The 18804-nt window shown below is 50.4% G+C and overlaps 1 protein-coding gene across 5 annotated transcripts in view; it reads right to left on the bottom strand.

The window, feature by feature from the left end:
* Positions 1-241: 241 nt before the first annotated feature.
* The window catches only part of GDAP1L1 (ganglioside induced differentiation associated protein 1 like 1), a 32950-nt gene continuing 14387 nt past the window's right edge, over positions 242-18804 (bottom strand). For 3 of the 5 annotated variants that reach the window (XM_067708203.1, XM_067708205.1, XM_067708201.1), the window contains 6 exons: positions 16001-16193; positions 14795-14968; positions 11924-12021; positions 11009-11141; positions 989-1660; positions 242-891 (listed from right to left, as the gene is read on the bottom strand). In XM_067708203.1, the coding sequence (XP_067564304.1) occupies positions 1317-1660; positions 11009-11141; positions 11924-12021; positions 14795-14968; positions 16001-16193 (942 nt within the window). In that variant the 3' untranslated portion in view covers positions 242-891; positions 989-1316. Of the gene's footprint in view, positions 892-988; positions 1661-11008; positions 11142-11923; positions 12022-14794; positions 14969-16000; positions 16194-16457; positions 16650-18804 lie in introns of those variants that run through there. The other 2 variants (XM_067708204.1, XM_067708202.1) reach the window with 2 other exon arrangements.

Genomic DNA, 18804 nt, shown 5'->3' with positions numbered 1-18804 from the left:
GCCATGCGGTGCAGCCAAAAAACAAACAAAAGACCTGGCCTCCCCAGATCCAGCCTTGGGCCCCCCAGCAGCCATCAGTCATCTCTTCCTTCTCACCAGAAGTGAAATGGTCAAAACATTGGTGAGAGTCACGAGAGTCAGACTCACTGAGTCTCAACGTCGTACCTCCACCCCTCTGGCCCCAAACTCTGGAAACGAGAACTAGATGGACAGCACAGGTTTAGAAATGAAAAGCAGCTGCTCCTCCTTGATGCTTTTTATTGGGGGCTTTCAGTGTTTTCTAAGCATGAGCAGCAGTGACACCCAGACCCTCTCCCAACATGCAAAAGGCACAGGGAAGTGAGACGCTGCAAGGACGGGCAGCGTGGACGCAGAAACCCCCCTGCATGGCATGGTAGGGCGTGGGGGGAGCCCCGAGAGTGAAGGGGAAGGCAGACGTTAACAGAGATGGCTTTGGCAGAGGCTGGAGGAGGGACATCCACCTCCAGACCCACCCCTGCGCTCCGGCCAGGGCTGAACTTCCGAGAGAAGATCAATGTGCCTTTTCCTGAAAGTCCACCTCACATGGTGGGAAAACTCAGCTCCGGGTGGGAAGAGGAGGATGGACACTGCCTTCAGGGACTTCCAGTAAAGTGCCCGACCGAGCACACTGGCCAAATCAAGAAGGGGATGGGAGGGTGTGCTCATGGCGTCGGCCCCAGACATGGCCTGTGGCTGGAAGTCACTGCCTTGGCCCAGCCAGTGCTGTCTCAGTTCACTTCCAGGAGGAGAATGAAGCCCCTTCCAGTCTTCAGGGGCCTCCTGTGGGGTCTCCAGGTCTCCAGCCCCACCTGGAGGTAGCTCTTAGAAGAGTCAAGTCTTGATGTTGGCTTTGTCCTGTGGAAGAGTTCCCTGGGCAAGAGGGAAGGGGAGGCGGGGGTCAGGCCCTCCGAGCCCCCAGCACCTCCCAGAATCTGGGCCCTGGTGAATGAAATGACCTGGGACTCACCTTGGATCCTAACCAGTCCCCACAGTTCCATCTTGAGACCTTGAATCGAAAAAAAAAAGGCATTCGTGTTTTTGTTTGTTTCTCTCTCTTTCTCTCTCTCTCCCACTCACTCTTTCTCTCCTTCAGTAGAACCGTGGCCTCAACTCACGGCAGTGGCAACATCTACTCCTAAACTATGGAATGTTTTCAGACTGACGATAGAATTGCTCCAAACAAGGGGTGGGAGGGGCTGTCCAAGTGTGCATGAGACGGTGCGTTACTGAGAGCTCACTGGGAATCACACAGGACAGAGACACCAACAGTCAGACACCAAGCCCGGGGCCTGGCTTTAGATGTATTTTTTCTTGAGGTACCAGTAGGCAAAGTAGCCCATCCCACCCAGGGAGCCCATGAGGAAGGATGCCCCAAAGAAAGATGGGGGTTTCCGCTTGACCAGCCGGAACGCGTTGGGGATGACTGCTGACAGCAGAGTGGTGTGGATGTCGCCCAGAACTTTCCGGAAGGCAAAGCGTTTCTGGACCCTCTCAAAGAAGGACTGCAGGTTGGGCCGGCTGCCATCTTCCCAGTATTTCTTGGACAGTCCCAGGAATTTGAGGCGGTGCAGGGTGGCTCCCAGGAGGACATCAGCAAGGGTGAAAGCACAGCCGCAGAGCCACAGCTCACATTTCTGCCCTAGAATGGAAGTGACAGGAGATGGGGGAGGGGAGGGTCAGCTCTTCTTCCGCCATACACGCCCTCCTCTCTCAGTGACGCCTCTGGGTTCTGTCTGCCTGCCGTAGTGTTCCCCCAAGGTCACCCACTCCTGCACTTCTTTCATGATTTTTGCCAGATGCATATACTACCTCTATTATTTGTTTTCTTTAAATCAACTGACTTATTAAATGCAAATATATGTATTTAAACTCCGGACTCATATATCCCACTGCCCATTTTCCAGCTCTCCTTGCGAGTCCACTGTGCATCTTAAACGTGACATGTCCAAAACTGATCGTCACCCCCAAACCCACCACATTCATCCCCATGTCAGTAACAGCACCTCCATCCTTCCAGCCACTCAGGCCAAAAGCCACGCAGGCCATGTTGAATTCTTTCTTCTCTTTCTTTCACACCCCACATACACTTTGTCAGCAGTTCCCATCAGCTTTATTTTCAAAATACATCCGAAGTTAGATGTTACCTCCGATGTGACCATCCTGGTCCTAACGACCATTATCGTTTGCCTTTGACTCCCTAGAGTCTATTCTCAGCACAGCAGAGAGAGGAATCCTGTTAAATCTTAAGTCAGGTCATGTCCTTCTCTCTGATCAAAGCCCTTTAGTGACCCCCTGTCGTAGTCAAAGCTGAAGCCCTTCTAATGGTCTAAAGGTCCTACGTGATCTGGCCCCCAGGTACCTTTCAGACCTAGGAGTCTACTTTTTCCCCCTTGACTCACTCTTTTTTTTTTTTCGGCTGTGCTCCATGGCTTGCGGGATCTTAGTTCCCCAACCAGGGATTGAACCCAGGGCCACAGCAGTGAAAGCGCTGAGTCCTAACCACTGGACCGCCAGGGAAGTCCCCCGCCTTGACTCACCCTTCTTCAACCACACTGGCCTCCTTGCAGTTCCTCATTCCAGGCACGTTCCCACCCCAGGGCCTTTGCACTTGCTGTTTGCTCTGCCTGGAACACTCTTCCCCCACAGAGCTACAGGCCTTACTCCTCCACCTCTTTCAGGTCTTGGCTCAGTGCCATCTTCTCGGGGGGCTTCACTGACCACCCAGTTAAAATTGAAACCCCAATCCCAGCAGTCACTGTCCTCCTCCCCTGCTCTGTTTTCTTCCATACAACTTTTCCCCAGTGTTCCACCATATACTGTACATGCTCATTTTGTTTATTGGCTGCCACCCTCTACCAGAATGGAAGCTCCATGAGGGCAGGAATTTAGGTCTGTCTTGTTCACAGCTGTATCCCCTGCACCTAGAACAGTGCCTGGCTCACTAAATCTTTACTTAATGAGTGATGAATGAGAAAAGAAACTATCACTAAGAGTATCATTTGCCATAACCTATGTGCAATGATAAAAGTACATTTAACAAAAGACAAAACAAACGCTATTAAATTCCATCTGGATACTACTGCCTGCCCAAAATCCCCGAGCCCAAGACTTATTTATTTGTTTGAAGAAAAGGGCAGGTATTAATACATAACCCCTTTATGGGAATTAAATACTAGCATCATACTAACACTCTTTAATACAATCAAAAGAATTAAAAAGAGAATAATTCTCATCGTGTGGTTTTATATTAGTTATCGCCATGGTCACGGGACATCTAAAATTAGCCTGTGTACTTAGGAAACACTAGACTTGAAATTCTGGAGCCCCTTTGGTCTCCTTCATCACTGCTTTGCTCAACAACCTGAAATTCTCCCCAGTGACTACACATTAATGTCCAGATTCCTCTGCGTGGCTTTTAAGCCCTTTCAGTAGTTGGATGAGCTCCAATGTATTGGGTTGGCCAAAAAGTTCGTTTGCTTTTTTCTAGAACATCTTACGAAAAACCCAAATGAACTTTTTGGCCAACCCAGTACTTCTCTGATCTTCACTTCTCACAAATTGCCCACTTGCCCACTGTTCCCCTCAAGGAAGCCACGCCCATTTTGGCCTCTGGGCCATTGCCCCTGCTGCACCCCATGCCTGGAATGCTCTCCCCTTCCTCTCCACTTCCGGTGAGGTCTGCTTTCTTGGGAAGCTTGCTTCTGCCCTTTTGTAGAGGTGTTCCTTTCAGCTCAGAAATTCCATGAGTCTAATACCTTTCACCCTCACAGCCTGAGCCTCCCCCTTTCACTCTGTGTCCTCATGTTCATTCATTCATCCAACAAATGTTTATCTGGTAGTATGTGCTGGGCATGAAGACATGACAAGACACAAATGTCTTCCCTCCAGAGGCTCACGGTCTCAGGGGAGGAGGAGCTAAAGTGTAATGAAGGCTCTGATCAGAAGTTTGTTCTTGAATATGGAATCTTCCAGATGCCTGTTAGACTTCTGAGGGGAGATGATGTGTCTGCAGTTAGAGGTACAGGTGCACAGCATCATCAAGGGCGTGAGTGGAGACAGAGCTGAGAACAGAACCAAGGACTGAGCTTCGGGGCCTCAAGATTTAGATATTGGGCAACAAGAAGCAACCAGCAAAGGAGTGTGCGAAGGAGTAGCCGGTGAGGTGGGAGACGACCCAGGTGAGTGTGGTGTCCCAGAAGCCAAGATAAGAAAGTGTTCCAAGGACAGAGCGCTCAGCTGGCTTCAGACGCTGCCAGGAAGTCACAGAAAAGGAGCTGAGAATTGGCGATTGCATTTGGCGACTGGTGACCTTGACAAGAAGAGTGGGAGTAGATGCTGACGCTGAAAGCCTGGTTGGGAGGGAGTCCAAGAAAGAAAGGGAGGAGAGGAATCAGAGACGGTGAGCAAAGGTCACCATTTCAAGGAGCTTTGCTGTCATGGGAAGGATATGCCGATAATGTGAGACGGGTCAAGAGTGTTTTGGGGGACTTCCCTGGTGGTGCAGTGGTTAAGAATCTGCCTGCCAATGCAGGGGACACGAGTTCAAGCCCTGGTCCAGGAAGATCCCACATGCTGTGGAGCAGCTAAGCCCGTGCACCACAACTACTGAGCCTGCACTCTAGAGCCCAGGAGCCACAACTACTGAGCCCGCGCGCCTAGAGCCCGTGCTCTGCAACAAGAGAAGCCACCGCAATGAGAAGCCCGCGCACTGCAACGAAGAGTAGCCCCCGCTTGCCACAACTAGAGAAAGCCCGTGCGCAGCAACGAAGACCCAACACAGCCAAAAATGAAAAGATAAATAAATTAATTATTTTTTAAAAAGAGTGCCTTTGTAAGTTGGGAAGAAAAAAACAGCACGTTGATGGGAATGATTGAGCCGAGAGGAGGTGATGCTACAGGACAGAGTGGAGAGAATCACTGATGTGGTGTCCTTGAAGGGATGAGCGTGGATGGCATCAAGTACACAAGGGAAGGGACTAGGTTTAGCTAGTTCAAAAACAGTTTATCCTTGGTAACAAGAGGGAGTACAGGGCACCGTCTCTCAACAAATCTAAGCTGCTGTCAAATGTAAGACATCTACCTGAGAGAGTACTTCATCATACATATGTATGTATCTCCACTGACACGTAGGCCTCTTTCAATGGGTACATTTTTATTTGGGTCTGTGTGTGGACCTATGTGTCTGCATCCTGCATGGTGTGTATGTTTACCCATGTGAATGCCTGCTCAAATCCATGAAGCTGGTTGTGTATTAGCATGTAGACAGCTGCACACATGGGCATCTGTGTCCATGCAGTGGGGGGATTACCACATGCATAAGTGAAGGGTATGCCCACATGCACTTGGTGGTTGCCTGCAGACAGATGTTCATGAGTGTGTAAGCGTGCATCGCTATTTAAGTATGTCCATTCCTGTGTTTCTGTTTGTAGGCAAATACTGCTAGCCATGACTGCATAATGTCCACGGGCGCGGGTAGCTATCTACCTGGCATGTCAACAGAAGGTCTTCGGTTTCCCCCGCTCCTGCAGCTGTGGGTTCCCTTTGCCAAGTCGCAGCCCTGGATGAACCCTGTCTTGTGCCTTCTCCAAGTCTGCCAGCTGAGTGTGCTGGAGACAGGTACCCTTACCAGTTACACTTTAAATCCTGACCACAAAGCCCGGGAGGGCCGGCAGCCCTGCCCAGGTCCTGTAGCAGTCCTGTAGCAGCTCTGGGGGATGCTCGCTTCACCGCCCCCTGCAGAGAGACGCACATCTTTCATCTTCTCTCCTCACACCCGGTGGTTTTCTCTGTTGATGACGTCACCTCATGCTTCATTCAGAAAACAGGAACCTTCAGACATGAAAGCCCTTACCTCCCACCGTGAAACCCACAATGCCAGGCCCCTGCATTTACCACCTGCTGACACAAGGGAGGGTGTGAGCCACCTACGCTCAAGGTCAGGCCCTCCGTGGTCCTCTGCACCCACCCAACGCTGCACATGCTCCCTTTCCCTTTCTAGAGCCACTCTCCTCCCCTCCCCACACTGCTCTGCGCCCCCCAGGAGGCCAACTTGACGGATACACTGATGGGACTCCGTGCCCTCTGGCTCCAGGGGTGTTTGGCCAGTGGGGAGCAGAGGTGGGAGATAGGATGGTGGGCGAGGGTGAGGTCAGAGTCTTACTTCCCTCAGTTTTTTCTCTGCAGGCTGCCACAGGCTGGCCGTGTTGGTTTGCTTATTTGTTTGTTTTTGGCCACACCAGGCAGCAGGCAGGATCTTAGTTCCCCGACCAGGGATCGAACCCAGAAAGTCACAGCTCCTGTCAGGTGGCCCTCTTTGTTCTGGTTCCTGAAACTGCCCCCATCGCTCACAACCCGAGGTCCAGGTACTGCACTTTTCCTTGTGGTTTCCCTGTGTCCCACCCACACATCTGTAAACAGTCCCCTTATGAAGGCCTCTTTGATTTACCCAATTTGAGGGTGCCCTGTGTGTCCCCTGGGGACCCTGCCTGAAGCACACGCTCTCAATCCTCATTGGTTCTGCATCACTGATTTCTCCTTTCCACTGAGGCATTTCTATCAGCCTGAAAACACAGTTGTATCTCCTATCTTGAAAACATTCCTCCCTTTGCCCCACAGCCTTCTTCAGGCACCACCCCATTTCTCTATTCCCTCTACAGCGAAACTTCTCAAAAGGGTTGTCTACACTAGCCATCTTCACGCCTCACCTCCCATTCACTCTTCAGCCATTGCCCTTACATTCCAGTGAAACTGCTTGTGGCAAGGTCACCACCAACAGCCATGGGACAAAACCCAAGGGATGCTTTCCTAACCTTGGTTTATTCAGCCTCTCAGCTGCATTTGACACTGTTCTCCCTCCTTAGAACACAATCCTTTCTGGGTTCTATGACACAAGAGTCCTCACGCCTCACTGGCCACCGTGTCTCATCAGCTTTGCCAGCTCGTCTGTCTTTACCCTTCTCTCAATGAGGGGGAGCCTCAGGGCAGATGTGGTAGTTTTAAAATACGAAACAGTGCTTGTCTTTCTCTGTGGAATCTAAAAAATAATATAAACACATGTATATGCAAAACAGAAACAGAGTCACAGATATAGAAAATAAACTAGTGAATATTACTCAGCCACTAAAAAGAATGAAATAATGCTATTTGCAGCAACATGGATGGACCTGGAGATTATCATACTAAGTGAAGTGAGTCAGAGAGAGAAAGACAAATATCATATGATATCGCTTATATGCGGAATCTAAAAAAAAATGATACAAATGAACTTATTTACAAAACAGAAACAGACTCACAGACTTAGAGACGGGGGAAGCGTTGCGGGGAGGGATAGATTGGGTGTTTGGAATTGATATGTATACACTGCTATATTTAAAATAAAATGCCTTTCCATAAAAAAAAAGAGAGAGAGAGAGAGAGAGGGAGAGAAAATAAACTAGTGGTTACCAAAGGGGAGAAGGAAGGGGGAGGGGCAAATTAGGGGTATGGGATTAAGAGATACAAACTACTATGTGTAACATAGATAAGCAACAAGGATACACTGTATAGCACAGGGAATTATGGCCATTATCTTATAATGACTTTTGATGGAGTACAATCTGTAACAATACTGAATTACTACGCTGTACACTCGAAACTAATATAATGTTGTAGGGAATTGCCTGGCTGTCCAGTGGTTAGGACTCCACACTTTCACTTGCCCAGGGCCCGGTTCAACCTCTGGTGGGGGAAATAAGATCCCGCAAGCCGTGCAGAGCAGCCATAAATAAATAAATATAAAGTTGTAAATCAACTATACTTCAATTAAAAAAAAAGAAAAAAATACGCTCATAGGTTACTTGATACTTATCTCTTTGGTGGAGCCCAATTTTTCTCCCCTTGAATATGGGCTGTATTTAATGCCTTGCTTCAGATGAATAGAATGTGGCAGAAGTGACAGAAAAAGATCATGTGGCTTCTGCTGCTTCTGTCTCTCTGGGATCACTTGCTCAGGGGAAAGCCGGCTGCCGTGTTGTGAAGAAACTCAAGCAGCCCTAATAAGATGCCCATGTAGTGAGAAGCTGAGGTCTCCGGCCAACAGCTGTGGGGAACTGACACCTCTAGTGAAGACCCACGTGAATGAGCCATCGTGGACCCTTCAGCTCAGGGTGTTGCAGCCCCAGCCAGCGGCTTGACTTAGAGACGGGGGAAGAGTTGGGGGGAGGGATAGATGCATCATGCATGTATCCCTGCATCATGCAACCCTGAATTAGAAACACTCAGCCGAGCTGCTCCAGAATTTCTGATTCACAGAAAATGTGTGACATGACAAATGCTTTTTTTTCCCTTTTTTTTAAAACTATGGCCCTCAGCTCAAATCTAGCCTGCTGCCTGTTTTTATTTATTTATTTATTTATTTATTTATGGCTGTGTTGGGTCTTTGTTGCTGCACACGGGCTTTCTCTAGTTGCGGCGAGTGGGGGCTACTCTTCGTTGCAGTGCACGGGCTTCTCATTGCGGTGGCTTCTCTTTTTGTGGAGCACGGGCTCCAGGCTCACGGGCTTCAGTAGTTGTGGCTCGCAGGCTCTAGAGCGCAGGCTCAGTAGTCGTGGCGCATGGGCTTAGTTGCTCTGCGGCATGTGGGATCTTCCCGGAGCAGGGCTCGAACCCGTGTCCCCTGCATTGGCAGGTGGATTCTTAACCACTGCGCCACCAGGGAAGCCCGACAAATGCTTTTTGTTTGTTTGTTTAAGCCGCTGAGTTTGGGAGCAGTTTGTTATGAGCAATAAATAACGAATAAGCAGGTCTTGATTCCTCTTTGTCTCTCTCCACTGCCCTCTAGGCGACATCATCCAATTCTACGGCTTTAATCACCGTGTGTATGCTGAAGACTTGCAAATGTCCACCTCCAAATTCTGACCTCTCCTTTGAAAGTCAGACTAGAATACCTAATGGCTTATGTGACATCCCCTCTTGGGGGTGACACTTACGTGCGGAATCTAAAAAAAACCTGAACTCTTGGGTCCCCCTTGCCCATATCAGGAAATGGTACCACTCAGTAGCTCAGACCAAAACCTCATGAGTCATCTTTGATTCCTTTATCCCCTTTTACTCCACTCCCTCTAATACCCTCGACCTTTCAGCAAGTTCCTGCCCATTTTATCTCCAAAATACCTCTCAAGCCTTTCATGCCTCCCCATCTCCACTGCCACCGCCTCAGTCCAAGCCACCACCATCTCATCTGGGCTTCTGTCTCCCTTGAAATCCATTTTCACAGCAACCAGAGTACTTTTGTAAAATCAGAACACCTCACCCCTGAGTAGATTGCAAACATGGCTGCAAATTCCTCCCATTCCTGCACGCTTGCCCCTTTGCAAAGGCTGTGCTGCTTCTGCCATCAAGAGGCAGAGTCCAACCCTCTACCCTTTTAATCCTGGCTCTGCCATGTCACTTGCTTTAGCCAATGGGGCTTTCGTAAATGTGACACAAGTAGAGGCTTAAAACATATTTGCACCTTGGGGCTTTGCTCTCTTGCTGCTCTCAGTATCCCTGTGACCACCATCATATGAAGAGCCTGGCTTAACCTGCTGGATGATGGGCAACATGTGGTCCAGCTACTTCCATTGGCCCCTAAACACTCTTCTGTAATGGCCCCTCTCCAGCACCCTCTCTGATAGAAATGAGAAAGTTCCTTCTTTAGGTATGCATTGTTTTTACTCATTTAGCCGTACTCTGCCTTTTTCTAGAAAGGATTTTTGGCAGCTGGCTTCAGCATGCATGACACTGTTCCTGTTTAGGACCTTATGTATCTGTGTGTGCCATTTGCTTGAGGCCTCAGCTGTGAAATGCTGGAAGAACATTGGACCCATTGAGAGGGAACCTGTTCTTACCCTAACTATGCCGTTTAAGAGCTGTGTGACCTTGAGTGAGTCACTTTATCTCTCTGAGCCTTAGTTTTCTCACCTGGAGAATGCACGTGCCTTTACCTGTCATATGTAATTAACTGGTATGTTCCAGGCGCTGTGCTGAGTGTTTTTCATTTTTTAAAGAGTTCAACAAGATGGAGTTTAGGTTTTAAATTCTACTATTACCATCCTGTTTCACAGAGGTTGAAACTGAGGCTCCAATAAGGAAAGGAACTTGCCCAAGTCACACGGTATAGGCAGCAAAGCTAGGACCCTAACTCATATCTGTCTCACTCTAAACCCATCTTTTAGAACACTGTGCTCCACAGCCTTCCCACTTACACAGACATCTCTGCGTGTGTGTGAAGCTATGAGTGTAGCAGTGCATGTTGAATGGGTTCCACAAATTTGCATTGTTGAGGAGACCAGACTAACAGGGTACCTAAAATAGAGCAAAATGGGAAGGTCTCGAATGAAATTTGAAGAAGGGTGCTGGCAAGGATGGTGTATAGATGCAAAAAGGAGCAGAGTGGTAAGGAGAGGGTACTCCAGGCTGGAAGAGCTGCAGGAGCTAAGGTGTGGTGGTGGAAATGTAGCTGGCATGCTCAGCGTCCAGAGAAGAGAGGCACTTGAGAACAGAAAGAGTCAAGGTCAGAGAGTCCGGGTGAGCCTAGATGTCTGGCTCCTACAGCATGAAGGAGCCATAATACATCCTTCAGTCGGGGAAGGGGGAGATGGTGTAGTGGAAAGCGATCGCCACCACCATTACCATCATCATCTTCAATAGCCTTTATTAAATACTGTGTGCTAAGCGCTGATCTAAGTATTCTACATATATTATTTCATGCAGTGTCTCAGCATCTCTCTGAGGTCGGTCTTATTATTATCTCCATTTTATGGATGGGGAACTGAGGTCTAGGGAGGTGAAGCACCTGGCCCAGGGTCATTCAACTAGCAAGTGGCCAAGCTAGGACTTAAACTTAGGTCTTTCTGACTCCATGGCCCATGATCCTAACCACCTGGATGGTCCTCTAAGATCTTTGAGGGGAAAGATGCTGGGACTGTCATGGACAGAGTGGGCTGGATGGGCTCCAGCACTCACCTACCCCAGAACTGGCACCCACCCTCGTTCTCAAGCTTCCTCTTCTCCAGCTCAGCCTCGATCTGGTCCAGCACCATGGCCAGCTCCCCCAGGATCTTCTTCAGGTAGCTCACATCATCGTGCTCCAGGATCTTGGCCTGGGGGCAGGACAGACAGGTGCTAGAGGAGCTGAGTTGGCCTCAATAGAGCAAGGATGACCAGGGATGGAAGACTCTTGGCCCAAATCCCCTTCTGCAAACCCAGTCTCCTTATATCCCCTTAAGTGTATAGGATACCCCCACTGTTACAAGGCATCCTCATCTGGTGTTCACAATAGTCCTGTGAGCTTGACTGTCCTGGCCAGATCCCTTTCATGGGGCTGGTACTCTCATACACCAGCTGCCATGAGAGTTGGTTGACAGTGGCTCACAGCTTCCCCTTCTCCAGAGAATTGTTCTCAGCCAACGAGGAGTTTCCTGGAAATACTTGGGAAATAAATAGGTCAATGATTGGCTGATATAAGGGTATAAAAGTCTGTCCCTTTGTCTCAAGGTGGATCGACTTTGTGGCACCATTTATCTTCCAGAGCTCCCTGTGGGATCAGGTGAACTTAGCCCCTTCTTCATCCTATCTCATCCTTACTGGGTTCTCCTTAGAGCGCTCCCTCAATACCTCGCTTACCCCAGAACCTCTGTCCAATGCTCTGCTCTTAGGGACACAACCTAAGACATTAGGAAAGTGAGGCTCCAGGGCGACAGTGACTTGCTCAAGGTCAAAGGGCCAGTAAATGACAGAGGAGACAGGATTGGGAAAGCAAACCAGTGGTTTTCCCGTTTCATGTCATCAGCTGACTCTCTACTTAGAACCAGCTTCTTCCAGTTCTTCTTTTCCATGGAAAAGATGGTGGGAAAGGGGAATGAGCAGGCCTGGGGTCACTCACCATGAGCTTCTTCTGTTTAGAAAGGTAGGGATCAGAGAGCTGGGGCTCCTCTTCATGGTCCAATTTCATGAAGTCCATGGTGGCGTTGGCTAAATGTCCTGGGGAGAGAATAGGAAAGGTCCCGTTCTTCTGATACCTGGTGCTCTTCCTTTCCCTTCCCCCCAACAACTTGGAATAGGTCCCATTCAAACAGTAGTCCAGGAAGTAACAATATCAACAGGCATAACTAGGAGACACTATGTCATTACAGGCTGGGACATAGGGATGGATGAGATGCCATCCTGCCCTAGACCATAAAGGAGATACCTACAACATAGCATGATCAATCTCTAATGAAGAGTGAACAGAATGCTGTGGGACCCAGAGGGCCACCTGCCTGGGGCACAAGGTGTCAAGAAACCTCACTGAGGAGGAGACTCTAGGGGATGAGTAGGAGTTTGCCGGAAATGAATATCACCCTAAATGTGGACAAGCTCATGCTTCAGTGAACGTCTCCCTCACCCCTTTCTGTAGTGAAGAAACGGATTCAGAGAGGCTAGTAAATTCCACACTAGTAAATGACAAGCAGATTTTGAATCAGGATCTGTCCGATTCTCAGTCTAGAGCTCACTCACTGTAATCCACAGGGAAAAACTTGTTTTAAAAAAACTATAAGAGAGCTTGGTGTCTTGAAACTTCCACTTCTGGTGAGGCAACTTCCCTGAAGATTCAGGGACATATTGATCACCTTTCCTGGGAAATTGGCCTTTTAAAGATGCTGAAAAGGCCTGGGTGATGGAATGTGGGTCAATGATGGAACTCAAGGCAGCACCTTGAGAATTATACTTAATGGGAGAGACAAAGTGTCCTATAATCTGACATTAAAAGTCTAGCTGTAAGCTGTGGGTTTTACAAGAGGAGGTGGAAGCATTAAGTGGGATAAGATCCTGAGGTCTGTTCCATGACTGGGGCAGGATTTCTCTGGAACTCTTAGCCAGTAAGTATGGGACATGATGGGCCAGGTGTGTGGTGGGGCCCAAACCTGGCCTGCCCTCTCCCCTGGGTCCCAGCCCCACTTGGACATCTCTTGGACTGGGATGGGCATCTTCTCTGGCCCCACTGCCTCTATGTTCCCCTTATCATAACACTGATTGGTACTAGGTTAGAAAAATTTTAATCAATGTGGGTTGTTTGTTTTTTTGCCACACTGCGTGGCATGCGGAATCTAAGTTCTCTGACCAGGGATCAAACCCATGCCCCCTGCAATGGAAGCACGGTGTCTTAACGACTGGACCGCCAGGGAAGTCCCCAAATCAATTAGTTTTGAATAGATTATACATGCATGTTTGTTTAAAAATTCAAACAATATTAAGGAACGTACAGTGAAAAGTAAATCTCTCTCCTCTCAACCTGCAGTCCCTTAGTTCTGCTCTCCCAATCTTCTCATGCGTCCTTCCAGAAATACTCCTTGTGTTTGCAAGCACCTGTGTATCCATTCGATCCCTTTACATATATTAATGATAGTACACTAGATGCATTTTTTTGCCCTTCACTTTCTCCCTACTTACTAATATATCTTAGAGAGCATTCCACATGCCTGTTATTTTTTTTTAACAGCTGCACAGTATTTCATTGTTTGTATGTGCTAGAATTTATCTACCCAGTCCCCAAATCATGGTCAACTGGGTTATTTCCAGCCTCTTGCTATTACCCCTTATGCTGCAATGCATATCCTTGTACGTACTTCTTTGGTGCACACATCCAAGTGTCATTGCAGGACAGTCTCCAAAGTGTGGGCCTTTTAATATTCGATATAGAGGGCCAGACTGCCCTCCTGAGAGGTTGTTCAAATTTACTTAGTCCTGCATTGTAATCATCTGGTCATTTGTCTTTCTGCTTCCATGAAACTGTGACCCTGGGAGGGTAGAAGCTGTGACAGTCCCCTTCTGTCCCCAGCCCCCTGCCCAGGGCCTGGGTCATAGGAGACTTCATAAATGTTGTTAAATGTTGTTGACTCAGTGGGGACAGGACAATATAAATATGTCCTGAGTCCTGTTCAAGGGCACTCTAAAGAGACAAAATCGAGTGCCACAACCTGGCCCACCCTTGGACGTAAGCCTCATTCCTTTGAGAGAGAGGAAGTGACCATTTACCGAGCACCTATTATCTACTTGGAATCATCATGCTTCATCTGTATATTGGACCCCATGGTGTCTGCATAGAGCCTGGACCAAAGTCTGTAAACAGTTGTTGATGGATAATCTGATTTAATCCAACACTTATTTACTGAGTACTGAAAAAAATGAAAGGATAAAGTAGGCTGTGGGCACAATCAGGCTGGCAGTTAGGACAGTATATGGGGATGCTTGAATCAGAACTCAGAGGCCCGGGGCCTGGCAATATCTGGGCAATCTTCCTTGGTGATGCCAGTCCTGATGTCACTCAGTACCCTGGGCTGCCAACCCCAGGTGTCTGGGGCTGAGATGCCTGTGGAGAGGTGTCCCAGCTCCCATGGACAGGCAAGCCTCTAGGGGGACAGATAGCCCTATGGCCTCTGTATGGGATGGCAGGACAAGAGGAGGGGGCAGGAGAAGGGAATGAGAGAGAGACTGCCAGAGAGGGAGAAAGACATATTCAGCTCGAAACAGGGTGAGTGAGACGGAGAGCCAGAGAGAGAGAGAGAGCCAGAGTGAGAGACAGAGACAGACACAGGGATGGAGAGAGAGGCAGAGGCAGAGGGATATCCATTGGGAAGAGGAGAGAAGGCGGAAGAGGAGAGATAAAGGGAAGAAAGTGAGTAAGAGATACAGGAATGGGAGGAAGAGGGAGGAGGTGGGCGAAGACCGGGTTACCCTGAGGGTTCTGCACTCCGACCCCGACCCCGGGACTCACTGCGGATCTCGGCCGTGGCGTACTTGGGGATCATGGAGTCGGCGGTGAGTTCGGGGTGCAGGATGCAGCCGTGCGTGTAGGCGTCCATGGGCAGCGCGTCCAGCAGCTCACGGTACTGCAGCACCCGCGCGTGCTGGGGGCTGCCCGCCTCGGGCATCAGCGCCACCACGTGCTCTGCGGGGCATGGCCGGGGGCTGGGCGGCGGCACGCAGGGCCCTGTGTCGGGCCTCCCGCCCCCCTGATTCAGAGAGGCCAGCCTCTGGCATCCCATCCCCCAACCTCAGCATCCCGGAACCGCGACATGTCCAGAAGTTTGGGGCCCATCCCCTTTCCTTGACTCTTGAGAGAAAGTCCCCAGCAGGCTGACAGGGACCCTAGTGATCCTGCCCGCCTACCTCTCCTCACTGGAGCCCTGCCGAGCCGTCCCCTGAGGGGCAACTCCTCACCTGCCTGGGCTTGTTGCCAGGTGGGTCTCTAGGCCTAGTGTTGCCAGACTTGGAGAGAAGCTGGAAACCTGGATGTTTGAAATTGAACTCTCCTTGGTTTTTAAATGTTGGCAACTAATTCATGTTCTTTTAAAACAGTGCATGTCCGGGCCCTGATCTCTCAGCTGCATCTGCAGCCTCTGCCATGGGCACCGAGCTTCTGGACTTGAGCGAGGCCAGAGGGAGGGAAGTAGGGACGGAGGACATAGGGTTCTGTGGGGTTCTGGGGTGCCGGGCCCTGCTCATGTCTGCAAAGTTCTCGGGTATCCGGGCCCATGTCTGTGGGGGTTCCGGAAGAGCCTGTGGCCCTGACTATGCATACAGGGTTTCAGGGGGCTGGGTCCTGGCCGAGCCCTGGCATCCCCGGGAGATCTGGATCCTGTCTGTGGGGACTTAGAAGGGGGTCTGGGTCCCGTTCACGCCTGATGGGCTCCAGAGTGTCTGTGGCCGAGCCTGTGACTCCAGAGTCCCCTGGCAAGGAGGCTATAGCCCCAGCCGCTCCAAGGGGGGTGTCTGGGCCACGCCCTTTCCCTCAGTACCGGGGAGGGGGGGTCAGATCTGTGGGGTCCCCAGGGACCTGTGGCCATGCTCTGCGGTTCCTGGGCGGCATCTGAGCCCTGCCTGTAGCCCGTGGTTCCTTGTGGGGGAGCCCGGGCCCGCGGGGTTTGCCCAGGCTTCCCAAGGTGCTGGGGCGCTGTCAGGGCCCGCGCGGCCGCCGTACCTCCCGTGAACGTGCGCTCCACGTAGTCGATGATCTGGTCGTAGTCGCTGATGATGTTGTCGCGGTGGATGATGACGGGCACCTCCTCGCCCAGGTTGAGCCGCATGAACCAGGACTCCTTGTGCTCGCTCTGCGGCAGGCTCACGTCCCGCTCCTCACACGCCAGGCCCTTCTCGGCGATCACCAGCCGCACCTGCAGGCGCCAGGGTCAGAGCGGGGAAGGCGGGCGGACACACAGGGACACTCGGCCCAGGGGGGGCGGGGCGTGCGGGGAGGGAGGTCCGAGGTCCCACACTGGAGGGGACCGTGTTGCTTCCAGCCCACTCCTGGGCCCCTGGGGTACGGGATGGGGGATACATCCCCGGGGTCTGGTGGTGGGAGGAACACAGCTCTGCCCTGGGGACAAGGGGCAGAGCTGCCTGGTGGTTACGGGGCTGGGTGTCACTGCTGGACGTACCTGGGATAGGATTTCTGGCTCTTCTGTGTGAGTTTGGGCGGATTCGTTACACTTTCTGGCCTTCATCGTTTTTTTATTTGCAGAATTGAAGTATTAATAGTAGCACCAACACAGTGTCTGGTATATAGCTAGTGCTTATTCATAATTCTCATTATCAGGATTGGACTCTCAGCCTGGCCTCCAAATGTGAATCTGGCCATGAAATTTGCAGAAATTCTTATCATCACCATGATCAGTAGCAAAATTTCTCAAATTATTTGAGAAACAAAGTGAAGTGAAAAATAATTTGCCAACATCAGCCTAGCCCTTTATTGTCCCCAGACACCTTCCCATCTGGTGGTTGGATGCTCACAATAGCCTTCCAGAGGAGGGCAGAGCAGAGACTATCTCCTGTTTTTGCTGATGAGAAAACGAAAGTCCAGAGAGGGCGACTAACTGACCCAGAGCCACACAGCCAATTTAGCAGTAGATCTAAAAGAAGCAATGGTTCCTGACTCTCAGACCAGTGTTCTCTGCCCTGGGGGCTCCTTCCAGGGAGTCCTGGGCCTGGCCCCTCCTGAGTCTTTCCCTAATCTCCAGGGGGTCCCAGACAAACATATGACCTGGTAGATGCGAACAGAGAGCCTCCTGACAGTTCTGAGCTGGCAGGTGGTTAATGATCACCTAGCCCAACTATCCCCTGCCTGTGGACTGAGGCTCAGAAAGTAGGCTAGACTTGTCTAAGGTCCCCCAGCAAAAGGATGGCAAGCTCCACTCCTACATGCTCCCCCCTACTTCTAGCTGCAGCCCAGGAGAAAGAGAGGGCACCCCAGAGAGAGGCAAAGGTCTATTCCTGTTAAGCATCGATGACCCCTGTACATACCTAGGTGGCAGTTCCCATTCCCTTCCTGTCTGCCCTGGCATCCTCCTGGCAGGTTCTGCCCAGCCACCCAGCGTCTGGGTCAAGCTGGGATCTCTGAACGGACGGAAACAGAAACTAAATCAGGCCTTTGCCGTTGGCGGGTCCAGACGTTTGGCCTCCCATCCTGGCAGGGCCTCTGCTCCCAGGGACCGCTCCCTGGGCACTGCCCTTGAACTCCAGTGAGGGTTCCTGGTGGGGCTCCTGCCTGGGGAGGGGACTGTCTTTAGAGGAACAACAGTCCTGCTTGGAGCTGCCTCAGGATCACACCAGCAAGCAGCCAAGGAGACTTTCTCCTCTAGCTGAGCTGCAGGCCAGAGCCATGTGCCATCCTGCAGGGGAGGGGGCGGGGGAGGGCGCGCGGCCACCAAGGCCATCTGCCTTCTTTGCCTCCTGGAACTGCGCCAGACTTAGGTGGTCACCACTCAGTGTGACCAGACATCAGCCAACTCTGGGCCAACTATCCCTCCTGTGGGTGCCTGAAAGTCACCCACTGGGGCTTCATTGTCATGGCTAGGTACTGTCCCCCCTCACCCGGGCCCTTGTTTATGAGAAAACTGTGATGGGCTGGGCTGGCGTCTCTGCCCAGCCACTTAGTTGCCGTGTGACTTTGTAAAAGACACTTAGAGTCTCGGAGTCGTAGTTTATTTATCACAAATACTTTAAAAAAATTAATAAGCTTTATTTCTTACACCAGTTTTAGGCCTGCAGAATCAAATGCCTTTTTTATGTAACATCTTATGGCTTACAAGTCCGCCACTTTTCAACACTTATTTATTGAGTGCCTGCTCTGTGCCAGGTCTTGTTCTAAGTACTCAAGACTCAGCCGTGAGCGAAACAAAGATCCCTGCCCTCAGGGAGCTGACATTCTGGTGGAGGCAGACAGATGAGAAGCAGTTAAAATGAGACGGTGTGTCAAAAGACAGTGAGCTCATCGGAAAAAAGAAAATATAGAGCAAGGTAAGGGAAATTGGGGGTGCCAGGGAATCAGGGAAGCAAGTGGCAATTTTAAGTAGGGCGACCCATCAGGGCAAGCCTCTCTGAGAAGGTGATATTTGAGCAAAGAACAAAGAGAGAGTAGTCCACACAGGGATCCAGGCAGAGGGGACAGCCAGTGCAAAGGCCCTGAGGTGGGAGCGTGTCTGACATGTTTGAAAAATGGTGAGGTGGCCATCCTGCTGGAGCAGGATGGATGGAGGTGACAAAAGGAGAGGAGGTCAGAAAGGGTCATGCACAGGGACATTTAATTGAGACTCCTAGACCCAGGGGTCTATGAATAAATTCAGGGAGTCCTCAAACTAGGATGGGAAAATTACAGGTTTATTTTCAGTCATGTCAAGCTGACACTTAGCATTCTCTTCAATTATGAGTGTAGGCAACAAAGCATGGTGGTGTTAGCAGTGCCTGTAATATTGTCACTGCTAGGAATCAGATATTTTCATCACTTCA

Source organism: Pseudorca crassidens, chromosome 15 (genome assembly GCF_039906515.1).
Source record: "Pseudorca crassidens isolate mPseCra1 chromosome 15, mPseCra1.hap1, whole genome shotgun sequence".
Taxonomy (NCBI): Eukaryota; Metazoa; Chordata; class Mammalia; order Artiodactyla; family Delphinidae; genus Pseudorca; species Pseudorca crassidens.
This window is presented reverse-complemented; position numbering and strand designations above follow the sequence as displayed.